The sequence below is a fragment of the Aythya ferina genome (genome assembly GCF_964211825.1).
Source record: "Aythya ferina genome assembly, chromosome: 5".
Lineage (NCBI taxonomy): Eukaryota > Metazoa > Chordata > Aves > Anseriformes > Anatidae > Aythya > Aythya ferina.
The window spans coordinates 6,557,540-6,575,417 of record NC_140301.1 but is presented as its reverse complement, the minus strand read 5'-3'; the positions used below and the strand labels follow the sequence as shown (position 1 = coordinate 6,575,417).

Genomic DNA, 17,878 nt, shown 5'->3' with positions numbered 1-17,878 from the left:
ACTTGGTTCTTCTTTTGTGAACCTTAAATCCACTCTTTGTGACTGCATAGATAGAAATTTCTCAATTCATAACAACCAGAGTTCATATGTTGAAAGTTTCTGGTGTGGCGTTTTCTTGATGGACCGTTTTCAGTCTACTTGCTAATGCCTTCGGCACAAGCCCAGGAATTCAACAAGTCACATTGATTGAACTAATTGAGAATCGTTCAAACCCAACAGAAAGTATGCAATTTAACATTTTGCAAATGCTAATTGATGACAAGTTGTTGTTACCCATCACTGTTGATACAGGTGTTCTTTCTTCCTATATATTGAGTTAAGTAAAGAAGAAATTGCTGTTAAGCTTTCCGTAAGCAGTTTCTCAGCAGGACAGGCTGCTTAGTGTAGATGTTGGTAGTGCAGTGCTTTATGCTTGTTGTATGCCAGGTTCTTGTTACACCAAACTGTTTTCTTCCTCTTGTTTGAATTGCACCTTGAAATAGACCTTATGGCCTGTCCTCTGGTAGGTGTAGTTTAGCCTGCAGACCAGTTTGCAATACAGTACGACATAAACAAGGTTCTTGATAGTGAATACTTTTGGGACATGTTAATTAATAAGGTTCTCAGACTGGATTCTCTCAGTAGCTTGTCTTTCCTGTTGATATCCAACACAGCCTTTTCACAGTGAACACACTGTTCAAAATTTTTGGTTGAAAGAAGAGGACAAGTGGACGGAATTCAAATACTTTTCCCTATAGTGTCTCACACACCATTTAGTTAGTTAATGTCTTGGAAGCTACATGTATCTCTTAGTTTTTCTTCTCTTGCATCAAAGACTTGATCCGACTATCTAGCATCGTACTTTTGTAGAAGTGGAAGGGTCCTTTTTTTACTGCAGGCTTCCAACTACCTTGTGCCTGCGATGAAAAACAAGCAGGTAGCTGGACACACGGGCAGCCAGGTGGAGCAGCGTGAATCCCGTGCTGGTACTGCTTTCACAGGACTTACCATCACATTACCTGACTACATTAAACCTTTGATTGAATAAAATCTCTACTCAGGTAATGATTACAGAATTAAATTTGACTTCCAATAACAAGTTTGTAGTCTATTTATGTAAAGTCTGTGCTAGGAGTTACATAGTAATAAACTACGTGCACGTTTTAGCCATGCCCTTCTTTGACAGATGTGCATACTGTTCACCAGTGCTCCGAGGTGGCTGGTCCAGTCTTCAGGTGCAGTGCTAAAGAAGGCAACTCTCAATGAGCCCAGCAGTGCTTATTAATGCTACACAGCTTTGGATTGCAGACTGCAGCAGGACAGATCACTGACACTTCTTAAAAACGTCCCTTAGATGTTTGATTCATCTAAGTATAAACTCCAAAGGAAATACCGTGTCCCTTATTCAAAGAAATTGATTACAAAGGAAAGTGTATCTTCAAGGTAGATATGCTAAGACTTTGTACATCAGTACTTTCCCTTCCATATAATAAGCTCTGTTCTAAATTAAATCCAAAAGACCAAATATTATTACTGTTATGTAAACCCAATGCTTTCTTCATAACGGGAAAGTTTCCTCAAGTAGATTGCAACATTCTGGAAGTCTGACTCCTTATTAACTCTTCCAAAGAAGAAAACTGCCTACAAAAATGCTTGTCTTCTGAACTTTTTTTTAAAATTTGGTCGTTCCATTAGAGCACAGATGTTCAGTGGGTGGAAAGTGATGATGTGTCCACACAGAACAAGGAATGGTGCTGAAGGTCCTTGCCAGTGGTTTAAACAGTGGACACAAGCCAGTAGAGGATTTATGTAACTTCATCTCCTTTGTACTTAATATTAATTCCTTTCTTTGTGGTGTACATAACTATTTTTGTATGTATTTCAACATTTTAACACCGGTGTACGTTTTTAAGTGCTTTTAACAGCAGAGAGGATTACTTCCTGAATTAGCTCATTTGACTAACACTTTATAGAAGTCAGATAGTGAGGTCTATCACTCAGCATGAAATGTTGTAATTCTTAGAAAAGCAAACCACTCATTCATCTGTTTAACAACCAAGCATTTATCCAGTCCTGCTTTTCAGGAACACCCAAAATTCCTCAACCTCTTCAGTGTTTGGACTAGGCAAAGAATGCAAGATTGAACCTGGGGCTGGTAAACTTTCCCTTTTAATATCCTTACTTCCATGTTTGTAGATTTATAAAAGTTCAGCCAAATTCTACTCTCTGTGATGCTCATTCAAATCCAGGTTAACTCCAAGAGTCTTGTTCAGGATTTACACTAGTTTCCCTGAGGGAATAAATTATTCCGATAATATTATAACCGTAATAGAAAACAAACCAAAAACAAAAGCCACTAAATAAAATGTTAAGACTTAATATCATTGAATTCGTGGATTCAAAAGAATTCATTGCATAGAGATATACTCCCTTTGAGACCTCAGATTCTTGGGCCAAGTGTTCATGTTAGCTTTTAGGATTTTTGTTTAATATACAGTTAGTTTGCTGGTCCATTCTTGAAAATGTGAGGCTTCCCGTTACACATAACCTAGAGTTTAGCAGGCTATAATTTTGCAGATGCTACATTTTAATCTGCATGCTTTTTTTCCTGCCAGTTCTTTCCTTCTTGCCTATGTGGTCTGACTTGATTCCAAAATTAAAATCAGGATTGTATTATTTTCAGAGATTACATATCTTTTTTTTCTTTTTTTCTTTTTTTTTTTTTTTCCCCAGCGTTGGCCAGGATACTATTGCTTTCCCATGTGTTATGTGAGACTGCAATAATATCATCCACCACCCTAAAATATTGTGTCATTTGGAGTCCTGTTATATAAGTGGTGAACCATTCCTGTATTGCACCTTGGAACTTATTATAGAAAATCAAACCTCCATGGATATGGAAGAAACCCCACCTTTTAAAAAATACATATACGAGATGTTTTTGTATTTTCCTGAAGTACTAGAATCTGAAATTTATAACATATCTTAAAATATGTATTTTAATATCTCAGATCATCTGGCATTTGAGTTTTTCTAACTAATATGTGAGTTCTGTACTGTATTCTATCAACATCAGTAGTCTTTATTAAGAAAGCTTCAGTTTAATTTTCCTTCAAAGGAACCCTTTTTTTGGAGGACTTTATTCTTTTATGGTCATTTTTCCCACCAAACACTTATGCAATAAGTATTCTTGCTTTGATGGTAACTGATGCAGGAAATCGTGATGTAGCCTTGAGGTTCAAACACTGTCTCTTCTTCCAGGACTGTGCTCTAAAACACAGCCAGAACTTTTAAATTATTTCTTTTTGGTCATCTGTATTCCTTGAGAAAATTCATAACTTGCAAGGTTCAGCAGTTTGGTAGGCTACAGAAATGCGAAATATGCCTGCATTTATATATTCATTTATTGCCAGTGGAAATGTGCATGGATGTGCTTCAATTATTTAGAATTTAGACAAATATTTTGGCTTCTGTTTTTGCAGTAGCCGGAAATTCTACCCGCAATAACTACTCATAGTTGCTCCATAGCTCTTCTCTTAAGTATTAGTTGTTGGATTTTTTTTTTTTTTTTTTTTTACTTTTATTTTTGTTTTGTTTCATTTTTCCTTGTGAAATTCATTGTTGTGCAAAAAAGCAGGGTTGACTTGCCTGCAGAAAAGAATTTACCTAACACTTAAATGCATCACAGATGGGTCTACAGTGATGACTGTGGGAAGAATCATGTCTAGGGATATGAAAGCAGCTGAATGCTTGTTAGCTGAAAATAGCAACTCTGTGCTTTGAGAACACAGATTCATTTCAGTTGGCCTTCTCCAGAAACATTCCTTGAAGAAGTGTGTTTCAGACAAGAGCTACGCTAGATTTGTAAAAAGCAACATGTGAAAGGTTCATTGAGTAACTTTTATCTGTTCAGCCAAAGTATTTACGCTTACCTGTAAGTGCTTAATCTTACTTGACCTGAATTGAATATATTTTTGAAGTTTTTATGCCAAGATGTCAGTTAAGATAGAGCAACAGCAGTTTTTAATAGCCACGGAACATGGAGCTAGTGTAACTCATCCAGTGATTTGTAGTGGTTCTGTTTTTCTAGAAAATATATCCTTCTTGAGAATTTGTAGATGACCTTCTCACAGCCATTTCAACATGAATTATCCTTTAGTCTTATGAAGTGCAATATATAATGGTATTTTATTTTATATAAATTAAAATCACATATTCAAAGCTTCCGTGATTTTATTTTTTTTTTACTTTTTACTGTGATATATGAACAAAAGATCACTTGATGTGCTCCTCAGTAATTGAGACAACCTTTCCGAGAAATATGTTGCCAGAATAAGGCAGACAGAATAAATACTGTTGATGATCAAGGCAGAACTGTAGATTAGGGACTTTTAAATGTTCAAGTTAAGAGAATTAGATTGTACTACATGGAAGCAGTAGTACAGTAGAGCAGTGCCAGTTTCAGCTTATACTAGCTCCCATGTTTTCCAATACCTCACATTAATTAAAATCTAGCAAAGTAGTAGCTGCATACATTATGTTTACTCTGATTTTATGCAGCATTGAAAAAGTCAAAGAATATTAATGGCTTTAGATTTAAAACTCGTTAACCACCATCGTATTGACCAGCTAAATAGAGTTTAAATTCACTCCTCTGTGTCAGTGCCTCTCTTTTGTCATGGAAAACGAGAAATAGATTTGTTGGGTCAGCTAGAAATGTTTGGGAATGCAGGCAGTAGGATTGGGTAAGGCAATGTAGATGCCTGCTCACTGAAGCAAATCTGGTCAAACTATAGATATTGTCTTTTTTTTTTTTTATAAGGTAAATTTGTATTTTGAGTCAAAATACTTGTTTAAAGTTATATTTACAGATGAAGATGGTTTTTTAATGTAATTTGGCAAGAGTGTGTGTTATTAAAACCAGAATTCTGAAAAAAAGCTCCTTTAGGGATGAGTTTTGCTCTTTCTCAAAACAATATGATTTATAATTTGTTGCCTGAAACATGACCCAATGTAGTGTGAAATTTTACTTCATCAATGACAGTGGACCACTGAATAATTTTGAAGAGAAATTTTGCAGTATCACAGTATTGGCTGTTTCCAAATAAAACTTGGCAGCTTCTGGTGAATTTTCTTTCAGATCTGATGAACAGAAGGCTTAAAGTACAATCCATGAAGTACATATGTAGTGAGAAAGCTATTTTGTCACAGACACTTTTGAGTAAAATCCTTGGAACAACACCAGTTCCAAGTCAGCCTCTCTGGTTTTGTGTTAACTTATGTCACTTAAACCTTTCTGTTCAGTATCATTCACTCATAAAAGTAAAAATGTGTGCATATTGGACTAAATAACAGACTCTGAATTATAAATCAATATGATTCACGTGTTACCTCTTCTGACCTGGAGATTTTTATTTTTATACCTGGTGAAAAATACTCTTTAAACAAAAGTTAGTTTGAAAGAAAAGAAAAAGTAAACAATCTGAAAACCTCTTTTCTAGCTTTTTCCATGTGTCCTAACCAGTTGCTATAATTAAAAAAAGAAAAAAGAAAAAGGAGATGTTGCATCCTTAAATATTTTCAGGTCATTAATATTTACCCGGAACTCCTGTAATCAGAATCACAAACAAGGTTATTTGCAGCTGTGCATAGAAAGGACAATCTTATATAAACTTAGAACTGAAATATTCTTCTATATTCATTTTTTTTCTATTATAGTGAGTTATCTGCATGTTTTAAAATCAATTTACCTAGTAGTGCTGTGCTAAGCAGAGATTATTTTAAGTAATCCCAATGAAAGAAAACATGAACTGACAGAACACATTTGAGAGATATTGTCTATGTATGTCCTTACCCTTTTACATTCCTCTCTTTATTTTCCTTAGATCATAGATGAAGAAGAAACGCAATTCATGAGTAATTGTCCTGTTGCAGTTACTGAGAGCACACCTAGAAGGAGGACGCGCATTCAAGTGTTTTGGACGGCTCCTCCTACTGGCACAGGCTGTGTAATTCTAAAGTGAGTATTTTTATGCATATTAAACTTATCATTAAAGTCAAATTCAATTAATAGTAAATCTATGATTTATTAGTTTACGAACTGAGTTCTTAGATACTTTCTTCTCACTTAGTGCATTTGAACAAAGATAGTTCTACTTGCACAGTTAAATGTTAATAACTTAGAGCCCAAGTGTTCAAAAGTTACTTGATGCTTTCAGTTACCCTTGAGTTGGTAACCCTAATGGAACTTGGTAGGCTCTCAGTCTACTGAAAATTTTATTTCTATTTATTGCACCTGAAAACCTAAAGATTCTGGAACCTTTAAGATCAAAACTGCATCCTTCTCACTGAGATGCATATAAAAAAATCATGGTCTAGGTTGAGATGAACAATAGTTCTGTAGTCAGGATTTCCTAAATGGACCTTTATCAGTAAGAACAGATTTGTTTATAGGTGAGTACTTTCATTATTTAGAGCAGGTGTCCTTTTACTGTTGATTTCCTATTATCTCTTTAGTTTGCTGCATGTGTACTCATGCTTTTCAAGCAGTAGACAAAGGCAGTATTATGTAGGTGCACTGTGCTGGGCCACTCTTTTGTCTGTAGAAATCTTAAGTCACTTCTTACTACTAAGAGTATTGGAGAAAAGTGCCAGAGAAACATTATCTCATCTCTTTAGATTTTGCTTGTCATATTTAATAGGATAGATTGGTCAAATATCTGTAGACAATTGGGATTTCTTTTCTTGCTTTGAACTTCTGTCTGGGATAAGCCTCTGCAATTGCTAAGATGTGCCCTGCAGTAAACCAAAAAAATTTCAGTCTTATCAGTACTGGGAATATCTTCAGAGATGCAAAACAGCCCTAGGCTTTTAAGGGGATGCTATCATAGTGATTGTGCTGCAGTTAGTTCAGGCCATGTTAGGAAAATGTGTTGTATGTGCTGCAACTGATTGCTCAACAGGCCAGCAAGCTGGTCCTTGCCTGCTGCCCTCTCACCCAGAACTTCTCCTTCCTCCTCCTGCTCAGTGGCGCAAGCAACGTGGGGGTGATTTGGTCTCAGCCCTGACGCTGGCTGTGAAGCAGTCTCAAACCTTTGGCAGTGCACATCTATCTGTTGCCTCTTGGGATCAGTAAAATAATTTTAAGAACACCTGTTTCAATGCTTACTGAAACAACCCAAGAATTCAGCTGTGGGCTTCTTTAAGCTCAAGACAAACAAGTGCATATGAGACTGTAGCTAAATAAACTGTTAAGTGTGCTGCTTGCTGCATGGCCAGACAGGTTGTGTGTTAAGGTTTTTATGTGAAAGCTTTCAAAGGAATTCCTTCAGCAATCCAGATAATTCTTTCAGAGTTGTTGAGCTATTTATCGGTAGGGCTATTTGTTTTTCCACTCAGAACAGCCTCCCACTTAGTTGCATAACAAATACCCAAGACATTTTTGCTGTAGCGTAATAAGGTGATGATTTTTCATGTCTGCTTTTGGACAGATGTGATTTAAACTTTAATCCAGTCATCCAGTCATGGTATGTAACAACTCAAATTGGTGGATTTTTTAATTACTGCCCTAAACAGGATTGTCATTATCAACCTCCTTCCCCATCCCTCCCCCCTCCCAACAAACAAACAAACCAAAAAAAAAAAACAAGAACTAAAGGAACATCTTATAAATTGAACTTCACAGAGAAAGGACGAATTTTTAGTGTTGCAAGTACCTATTTACAGTGCATGCTGATATCTTATGTGTCTATGTACTGCTGAAAGTGAAAGGCAATCGTTAGGTACTTTTCAGTAGAAATATGTAAAAAATACAGACCTGCTCCCAGGGGCTGGTTTGTTGACCTCAGAGGGAGAGTAACTAGACCTGAGAGCACTTCAAAGAATGAATGAAACAATCATGATTACTATAAGTTGCTAATGTCAGAAATTAACATAATAATGTGGCACCATACAGTATACATTGCAATGTATTTTCAGCATTAATATTTGCATTTTTTCTTTTGGATGTCAAACTTTGATCACATCTGAATTAGAGCTTACAGTCAACATTCTTTATAAACCTGCTTTATGGTCATCTTCCACAGAATAGCATAGAAACATTGGATGCAGTTTTCACAATTATTCTGACATTTGTGTGAGCTTTAATGCCGTAATAAAAGCAACAGTCTACAAACAGTTATATTACAAATAGTTACATCCAAACCCATCATGGGAAAATTCTGAAGCCTTGAACTTTAGAAGAAGAAATGTCCACGCATTTAAGCCTATGCTTGAGTCTCACTGAAGACACAGGACAGAATTAGACACAGGACTTTGATTAGATGTCACACATAGATTGGAAGAGACCCTCAAGCTTTAAGCACTCTTTTCCCTGGCCTCCTAAATGCTAGGAGCTCCATGCAGCTAAATCCAAATACATACAGGTACAGAGACTCCAGCATACCAGCTCTTAAAATTATTTCTCTAGATGGTTGAAATAGAGAAACAGCACATCACTTTGGGGATGGCCTTGGATACTGCAAGGTGATTTTATACACTCTGATTTTTAGGATTACACATTAGGACTGGAATGCACCATCAGCTGTCCAATTGAGAAGTCAGCCTTGTCTCACGGCACTAGGTACTGGAATAGAAAGTATTGCTATGTGGAACAAAGTTATTACTGAAACACAAACAGGATATACCAGGGTCTTACTTAGCAATAAGAATTCATTTGGTTGCCCTAACATCTGTGCTAGCTTTAGAAACTGCTTACATCTTTCTTGCTGCTGTGGTTGAAGACATCTGTATGGACTATCCTGAGCTATCATGCTGTGTGCAGCCTACTTGATTTCTTGTTCACAGTGCAACATTTACTCCTTCTATCCCTACGTACTGTCCCTTGTTCCTTGTGACTGATGGAACACTAAGGTACCACACGGTAATATGGAAGGACCACATTGTTTCCTTAACCTTCTGATAAAAGTTGCTGTTTTAAAGCTTTATTGCTTATTTTGGGGGTTCCTCAGAATGCATTTCCTCTATAAAACCTTTGAAAACATACTGTTAAAACTCTGAGAAATTTTCTAAATTATTTTTGCTATGTGCAATTTTTATAAAAACTAATCATTATAAAGACAATTGGGCAGTGGCAGAGCCTGGTAATATTTACATCATTGCATGGAAGCGAACAATTTTCAGGGGTTTGAACCCTCACTTGGCCAGTCTACTTCTATATTTAGTATATTTTGTGTAAGTGAATCTAAAGACTTTTATTTTGACTAAAAAAAACAAAAAAACACCCTTAAAAACAAAACACACCTAAAAATCGTCGTACTTATTTCAGTCTTTTAGCAAAAATCACACATTTGCATTATTTGGTTGTATAATTCAGAACTAATATGTAGAGATTTTCATTCCCCAGATCAGTACTTCTGTCTGGTTATAACTTATTGTTGTATTATAGCTTAATGCTGTAGTTTTTTAGAGCAAGATTTTCACACATTTCAAACTGACTAAGAGAAGATGAATTATTTTCAGGCATCAGCTGTGATGATTCTCTAGCAAAAGCAGCTAGTGGAAATGTGTCCATTTTATCAAGGAAAGTCTTAAATCTGGATTTCAATTAGTGATGTACATCATTGACAAAAAATTGAATAAATGTTTATTAGAAGTTGCTTGGCTGTGATGCAGAATCACTTCTTTTAGCCCCAAATTTCCAAACGCAACTAGTTAGTTGAATTCCTCAAGAGAAAATGTCTCTCAGTGTGGTGCTCTCACATCACTGAAAAGTTAGGTAAAGGTCAAGCCCATGTAACTGATGAAAAATACAGAATGAAATAGTTTTCTGCAAGTACTTGTAGAATTCTGTGATAGAAAACAGGAGTGAAGAAAATTTTGTAAATCGTCTTAGCTTGTTTCGTATTAAAATTTCTTGGTATGGAGAATCTTGTTAATATCCAAATTGATTAAATCTGTCACTTGGTGAAGATCGCATGACGAGTCAAGTACTGCTAGGTGGTAATTATCTTTTCCTTTGTTAGTATTTGATATTTTTCACTGAGCCTAATTGTTAATGTAGTAAATTTTGGCCACATGCAGATAAGTAATATGCAATTATTATTTAGAAAAGAAACAACACTTCTGTGATTAGTTCATGCAATAATAGACTTCTTGGGCAATGGATGTGATTTATATGATAAATTTAGCAGAAGTTCTTGCTTACAAGTTACTTATTTCTGCTATACATATGATGCTTAAACAACCAACAAATTAAAATCTGTTATCTGTAAATATTGTTTGTTAACACTGCTTCTTGCAAAAATCCACCATATTTGTCATAATCTCTCTGCTGTTTGTTTCTGGAAATGTTTTCTGAGCCATGTTCAGGGGAGTGTTTTATAATTTTTGAGAAAAAGTGTTTTGTTTTGTTTTCTTTCTCTCTCTCTCTCTCTTTTTTTTTTTTTTTCCTGCATACATAATTCTCTTGTTTTTAATTGCACAGTTTTTTGGTTGCATGTGGTTAACAGAAAATAGAAGAAATTTAAAGAATTGTGGCCTTCCAAATAAAAGCTGTGACAGATTTAGTATATCAATGTAGATAGTGGCAAAAACTTCTAGGTAGTTGTGCTATTCTGGCAAAGCTGTCATACTTCCAGGGTGATACTTCAGTGCTAGCATATGGGCCTACTCCTTGGATATAATATTCAGTTTCCATTCTCCATGTGGATTCTGGCAATCCTATCGCTCTTGAGCCTTCAAAGCTCTCAAGGTGAATGAAATCCAGCTAGAGTTTTTTGGATGTGCACTTCTTGTTTTCTCGTAATTTCAAGCATAGTGTTCCTTCAGGTTGCTTGACATCTCAGTCTGAGTAAGCACTACACTGAGATGTGATGTTGAAAAGACTAAAAGAAGAACCAAATGCAAAGGATCCAAGTGTCACAAAACCCCATGAGTTCATAGCTTACTGAAACGATCTTGGTATGCAGCCCTCTCTTCTCCATACTCAAAACTCACGATGAGATCCAACCAGAGGGCTCCTGGGGGAGAACTAGAGCATGACACATCTGGATAACAAAACCCATAAAGCGTGAGAGGAGCTCTGTGGTACGTGAATTAATGATACGCGACCAACTCAATAACAGTGTTTTAAGAAAAGTGTTTATCAGAAATGCCAGACTGAAATGGTCAGAATGAAATGCATTTCAGAATTACTCTCTCTGAGAATTGATGCTATGATCCTCTGGCACAACAGCAAGTTGAACATACTTGCTCCTAACAGAACAAAGTTTCAATAGTCAATGAGTGGTAGAGTGGGCCTGCATCAGTCAGACTCCTCTGTTAGGTGGATGGGAGCTAGAGTGCTTCTTCCAAAATTATTGCAAATCTGCTAGATGATCACAGAGTTGAGCTTAAAAATGAAATATTATTTTACCAACTATTTATGATTCTTGCATAATTCTGGATTGTATTTCCTGAAAAACAGATTCACGTATTTCTGCTTATTGAAAAGCCATACTGGTAACTTTGAAGCACTTGAGCTGCTGGTACATAGTTGAACACCTATGAGGAGCTACTTCACTAACAAATGCCTCTAAATGTGCAAGGTGTGGAAACCCCAAAAGTACCTTCAGCTCATTTGGATTAGATATTGAGTGGTAATGCAGTCTTTTTATTTTCTCTTCAGTCTTCCTGTATGATTGTCCAGATACATAAATGCCAACTATTTTACTTGACTGTCAATTAGAATACTTTAAAATAAATAAAAAACAAAAACAAAAAACAAAAACAGAAGGTTTTCTGCTGTTTTTGTTTGTTTATATATATTTACAAATACTGGAGCTCCTGAGTGCAGTTATAAAATATTTTCAAAAAATTTTTTCTCGTATTATAAATAGTTATACTGATTTTCCCAATAGAATTATTGAGTCTTCTGCATGCAGAGAAATGATCAGAATTCATGTACAAATAGTTTGAAAAATAATAACCCTGTTTCTTCCAGTTAATTAGCACATGGCAACTGCTGTAGCTTCTGTACTTCATTTTTTGATACACACACAAATATGAAGCTATGCTTCTATTGTCTAGCTTAAATAAAATCTTTTATTTAGGCACTCTATGTATGTCTATGCAATTAAGATAGCAGTCTAAGATATCTCTGGATGTCCTTAGAACAAATACAACCTTTGATGTATAGAAAATCTCGAGCTGCTTTTATTTTTCTCCATTCTTCACTTTTAGGAGTTGATATAATGGGAATGTACACAGCTTTAAATGACTAGGGACAGAGATGGGAAGTGAGAAGGCTTTGTCCATTCCTGTCTTTCACAGTGGGCTCAGCTTGGTTTTCAATGCCTCAGTTTTCTCAGAAGCAACCAGGGACTCTTTATAAAACACCACAAGACAAAAAAAAAAAAAAAAAAAAAAAAAAAGATAGTATTTTACTGTTCTAATTACTTGAAAAGAATTGTTTTCTTCTTCCAGATTAATATATATATATATTTACAAAACAAATAGGACAAAACTTTAAAATTTGCAATATTACTGCAACTTATTACAGTCCCGTCTTTCATTTTTTAGGCAAGATACTCACAGAGAATTTACTTGCACTAGGAAAGAAGAATAACCTTCTGTACTTCTACACAGCTTCTATATTTAGAGTAGGTCTAATATTGTATTATAAAAACGCATAATTGCATTTTAATATATACAGTAATGTATATCTCTATATTACTATATATATAATATATATAATATATCTAGGTGCCTCTGGATCTACTGACTAAACACATCTACATTTACTACAAAAACCTAAGCACTTGCTTTCTCACAGATTTAATACTGCTTCTCTATTTTCGCAGTGGAACACATGAATTTGGAAATTATCTGTTGTAAATGGACTTTCATGTAATTTTATGCTCTTACAAATATTTTTTTTACAGTACAATTAATAGAGTAATCCCATAAAATCCAGCTAGAGTCATTTCTGTTGTTTTGTTTGCAAAGACATAGTGTTGCAAAGGGGCTTAGTGGTTCTGCTACTGAAGGATGGAAGGATGGGATTGTTCCTTGAAGAGGGCAAAGCAATAGAAAACAATGGAAAAAAAAATAAAATATATTGTTTTGCATGAAACGAGCTCTTTGTATTGACTAGTCTGAAATCAACATTTTCTACTTTAATGAGAAATAAATGTGCACTTCAATTTTATTTACGTTATTCTTCTTTTGTACTTATTTTTGTTCTAAATTCCTATACATTTATAATTAAATGCATTTTAAATTAAATAATTGTTCATAAAGGACCAGAAGAGAATACTTTCTAGCAGCTGTCTTAAACAGTTAGCAATCATTTATGAAATGGCCCTGTGTGTGAATTTGTATGCGTTTCTGCAACTGTCTTCATAGTGTGGGGCATGCCTGCAAATTGAGTTTATGCCCTGATTTTTTGAGAAGCTTGTGAGATGGTGACTGTTTCTGCCTATATCCATGATGTTAATGATTCAAGTGGATGGCAGCTGGGTGTGTATCCTGCTGATGGGGAAAAGTGGATAATCTTTCCATTATGAAGAGGAAAGGATTAAAGGTTATTTAAAGGTTTCTTCTTCTGACTGGGCTGCATAAGCAGATGCATATCCTGCAGCCAGCTCTGTGGATGTTGCTTTGGAGATGCAATTTATTGGTCCCAGGTTTGAGAGAAGATATGAATATCTTCAGCTGATGGAGATGCTTGCAATAGAATCAAGCCAGACTTGGAGCTGGCATTATACAAGAGGTGCCTGGCCTGCTTTTCCTAGTACCTCTCAGTCTTTTGTGTTGTGAGAGGTCACTAAAATTTGAGCAGTGGATGAGGAGCAGAGTGGTGGGACTGACAGCACACTGCCCACGTAACGTGCACAGAGTAAGGAAAGAATGATCTTTCCTCTTGTGGTAGGGGGAATATGGTTACGGTTTTATTATTAATGATAATGTTGAATTCAGGCTAGTCAACGTAAAGTGTTTGTTTAATGAAAAAAAAAATCCCGCTGTTTTTCTGTTGCTTCACTGTCTTCAAGGAACAAATCCATCCTGCAGTAGCAAAACTGCTAATCCCCTTTGCAACAGTTTCACATTGTACCTTGAAAGAGCATATGAAGATTTCACACTAAAAAAATTCAGCGTTATGGCACATTTTGTGATAAATGTGAGCAACTCATGCAACTGATCAGTCCAAATGGTTATTATATTGCACAAATACTTGTATTTTTTCTTAAAGAGAAGCTGCTCTATCCCCCAACAATAACTTAACCAAAAAACCCATACCGAACAGCAATGACCAAAAACAATATTGGCCTTTGATATGCAGTGGTGTGTGAATGCAGGCATTAGAAAAGTACAGCACTTTGAATGACAGAGACAGTGCCATCACTTCTCTTTTTGGTCTTCATTGTGTTTTCTCCATGCTTTCTGGTGAAGAAGTGCTGCAATTAAGATTAACCATTAATGGTAACAACTGACAGTAACTCAGACATGGAAATGATCAGAAGTCAATTGGATTCCCGTTTGGTACTTAGCAAAGATTTTTTTAAATCTTTAATGTTTAAAGCTTCCATTTTTATATCTTAACAGTTATAGATGCTTGACTTCCATGCTCCTTCTAGATGCTCAACACTACTCTGAGGATACTTATTGCTTCCTAAATTGTGTTTAAATTGTGCACTTGAAAAAAAAAACACATGAAGCAGTAGTAAATCAGGTTTAGTGGTTTCTAGTAATTCTACTTTCTGATCCAAAGCTTCAATATAAATAGAGAACTCATAATAAATTCTGATGCAAGGGACTTATTTGGTGCAATACCTGTCTTTTGCTGTTTGACTTCAGGATGAGCTTTGCTTGAGTTGTCCCTGTCCACCTCTGTTCTTCTAAACTTCCAGTGATGGAGTCCTGACAGTCCTCATAAGTAACTGATACCAATACTTATTTGTTGTTGCTACTGTTTTGCTAAAATGATTCCTCTGTTGGCCCTTAACCTTAGGTGCTGTAATTTTACCTCATCAACCCCCCTCTTCAACCCATATCTTTACTTCAGACTTTTTTCTAGACTGTTTAACCTCAGCTCCTTCATTTTTTTCACCTTCTAGATATCTGATTCTTCTCAGTAGTCTTGTCTGAACTTTCTCCAAATGGTTGGTATCCTTAAACAGTGCTACTTAAACCTGAGCATTTTAATCCTACAGATAGCTCATTTGGCTCTGCTCAGTCTTAGAGAAAGAGCTTTCAGGGGAGTACTTTTTGTAACAGAATAACATTTACTTGTATTCAGCTTCTCATCCACTGGAACTCCTTCATCCTGATATCAAATACTTCTGTCTCATTGGCTTTTCCCTTTCTGTCTTTGTGCAAGTAATTATTCTTATCTAAAACTAGGACTTTATATTTAACATTATTTAATTACTGTTTTTCAGAATTCCTCAGATTTATGAACCACTTTGCATTTTAATCAACTGCGGCTTGATATTTTCTGCAGTCAGTAGCTTGTTCTGTATTCCATCATTCAAGTTATTAATGAAAATGTTGATATTTGCATAACCTCACTGAACTTGAAACCCTTCAGTGAGTTCCAGCTGAGTTCTAAACACAAGAAGACAAATTCATTTGTTTTAAATACTTCAACGTGGTGGTGTAGAAATTCATGCCATCTGAGTCTGATGCAAGCATTTTTAATAAAATGTTGAAAAAATTGCTAGTTTGATGTATACATATATATATATAAATCTAGAAAAGGTATGAAGAATCAGTAAAATGTTTTTACTCAGTAGTATTATTTAATTGACAAAAGTTGTGTTGGAAAAGGATAAATCCTGTGAGAGTTGTTACATCTAGTTGCATATCCAGGAGAGGAAATGCAAAAGGATTATGACATTTATGGACAGAAGTTCTCCAAAGTATCTTGCAGTGCAATTTGATTTTGTCTGAATTTTGCTTTCAGTAAATGCAGAAGTAAAAGCACTAAATTCTGATTTCTTTCTGGGTAGGTCCCTAGTACAGTCTGTGTTTTCATAAATTCCAAGTATTGGGAGGAGAAAAAAAATACACACACACACAAAACCCACTCTATTATTTTCTTGTTGTTTGGTGTTTGTAAATGAAAATCATTGTTAATTTAGGAGCCTGGCAGCTGTAGAACATTTGCCATTCTGCAGCAGCTGTCAGTAGCACTCTGTTTTATTTTACAAACAGATGTTTAATTTGACTTCAATGACATTGTCAATTTTGAGGGGAAACAGAGGAAGGAATAGAAATAATCACAGTAGTCATAATTTGATTTCCTTTCAAAACATAAAACAGTCACTATTGATGACATCAGAATTGTTTCCACATTTTTTGACTGAATGTTTTTAATCTATTTTTTTATTACCACATGAACTGAAATTAAGCTTTCTCAATGCACAATAAGTCATGTTCAAGAAATTATTTGTCTCTTATGTCAGGAACTGAAGGTATTGTTTTAATGTAGTACACTTTAGAAAACAAATGGAATACCATTAAAAAACCCTACATATTTGTGTATACATATGGATCAAATGTCATATTACTTATACAATTTACAGGGAAAAAAATTTTTATATTAAAACCAGAGCACCAGTGGTTTCAATCTCATACAATCATAATGTTGTTCACTGTAGTGTAATGGTATTCTCATTTCACATCAACAGAAGTGAAGGTCAAATTGGATCCAGTAATGAGGAAATAAGATCATGAAAAAGTTAAGTAACATTAATGTGGTTCATTTTTAATTTTATTAACCAGTGATTTTATCCAGCGTATGCCCAGTGAGTAAGAGGCTTCAATATAACGTGCAGGTGAAATATCTTGGCAAGATCTTTCGTTGTTCTAAATGTGTGTAGACCCAGGAAAGAGAGCTAAAATTAACACTATGCGATCTTAATCCTACAACCCTTTGGCAATTCTTAGAAGTTACAAAGTAAGTTAGTCGTAAAAAGGGTGTATCTTACTGGTCATTTGCTCCTTCTGTAATATCTGTTCAGGCATTTCAAGACTGTTTCTGTGAGGGTGTGAAAGTAAACTTGTTAAATTTAAGAAGTATATAGGCATATTTTTAGCAGATTTTTTTCTGGCTTGCTGAGTTCAGTATTTGTTGGACTGTCTGCATGCCCACAGAGATCTAAAGTAATTCTATATAGTGCATCTCACAGTTTCAGGCGCAGCTGTATTTTAGTATAAAAGGCAAATGGCTGAATTAACAAAATGCTAGATTATGCCATCATTACTTATGGTGAAAAGTATTTAACTCCTCGTGTAGATTTAAATGTATTAACTGAAGACTATCTAAGAGCAATGTATTACACAAATCAAGGTCCCAGAACCTGAACATGGTATTTATCTTGATTCTTTTTTTCTTATGAAGAACCACAAAATCAGTTCTGATTTGTTTCTTTAAAGGAGCAGCTGCATGTATTGTTGTAATTTTTTTGAAACGATAAACAGAAAAAATCACCTAGAAAAGGAATTGTTCCTTGTGTCAACAGACTGCTGAATCGATTCTTGTCATTCTACTTATCTCGTCTGATGATCTTTGGAAGGGATGTGTGAATGGACTGAAACACAAAATTCAGCAAATAGTTGGGTCAACCATTCTTTTCTTTTCCTTTCAGTAATTAGGTAGCCACTTTTTCTGTCTTTTCTACTTCATTGGATATGCATTCAGTATCTTTGCTTTCCTAACAGTAGCAGTCTGCATGCTTCCTGCTCTGCTTTCCTGCAGAAATGGATTTGTTGCCCAGTCAGTTCACTGCTTTTTCAGAACGTAGTTTAAGGTCTTGCAGTGCACCAGAAAGCAAACTTGAATTCTTTTCTTATTTCTGGTTTTTCTTTTGCTGCTGAAAGGGCAGACTTGCAGACACAGGGCCTTTTGGCTACAAAA

General features: G+C 35.4%; 1 protein-coding gene across 8 annotated transcripts in view; it reads left to right on the top strand.

Annotated features, from left to right (window-relative positions):
• SPON1 (spondin 1) overlaps positions 1 to 17,878 on the top strand; it is a 398,866-nt gene that overhangs the window by 248,386 nt on the left and 132,602 nt on the right. For all 8 annotated transcript variants that reach the window (XM_084521957.1, XM_084521961.1, XM_084521956.1 and 5 more), the window contains one exon: positions 5,865 to 5,998. In XM_084521957.1, the coding sequence (XP_084378083.1) occupies positions 5,865 to 5,998 (134 nt within the window). The remainder of the gene's footprint in view (positions 1 to 5,864; positions 5,999 to 17,878) is intronic.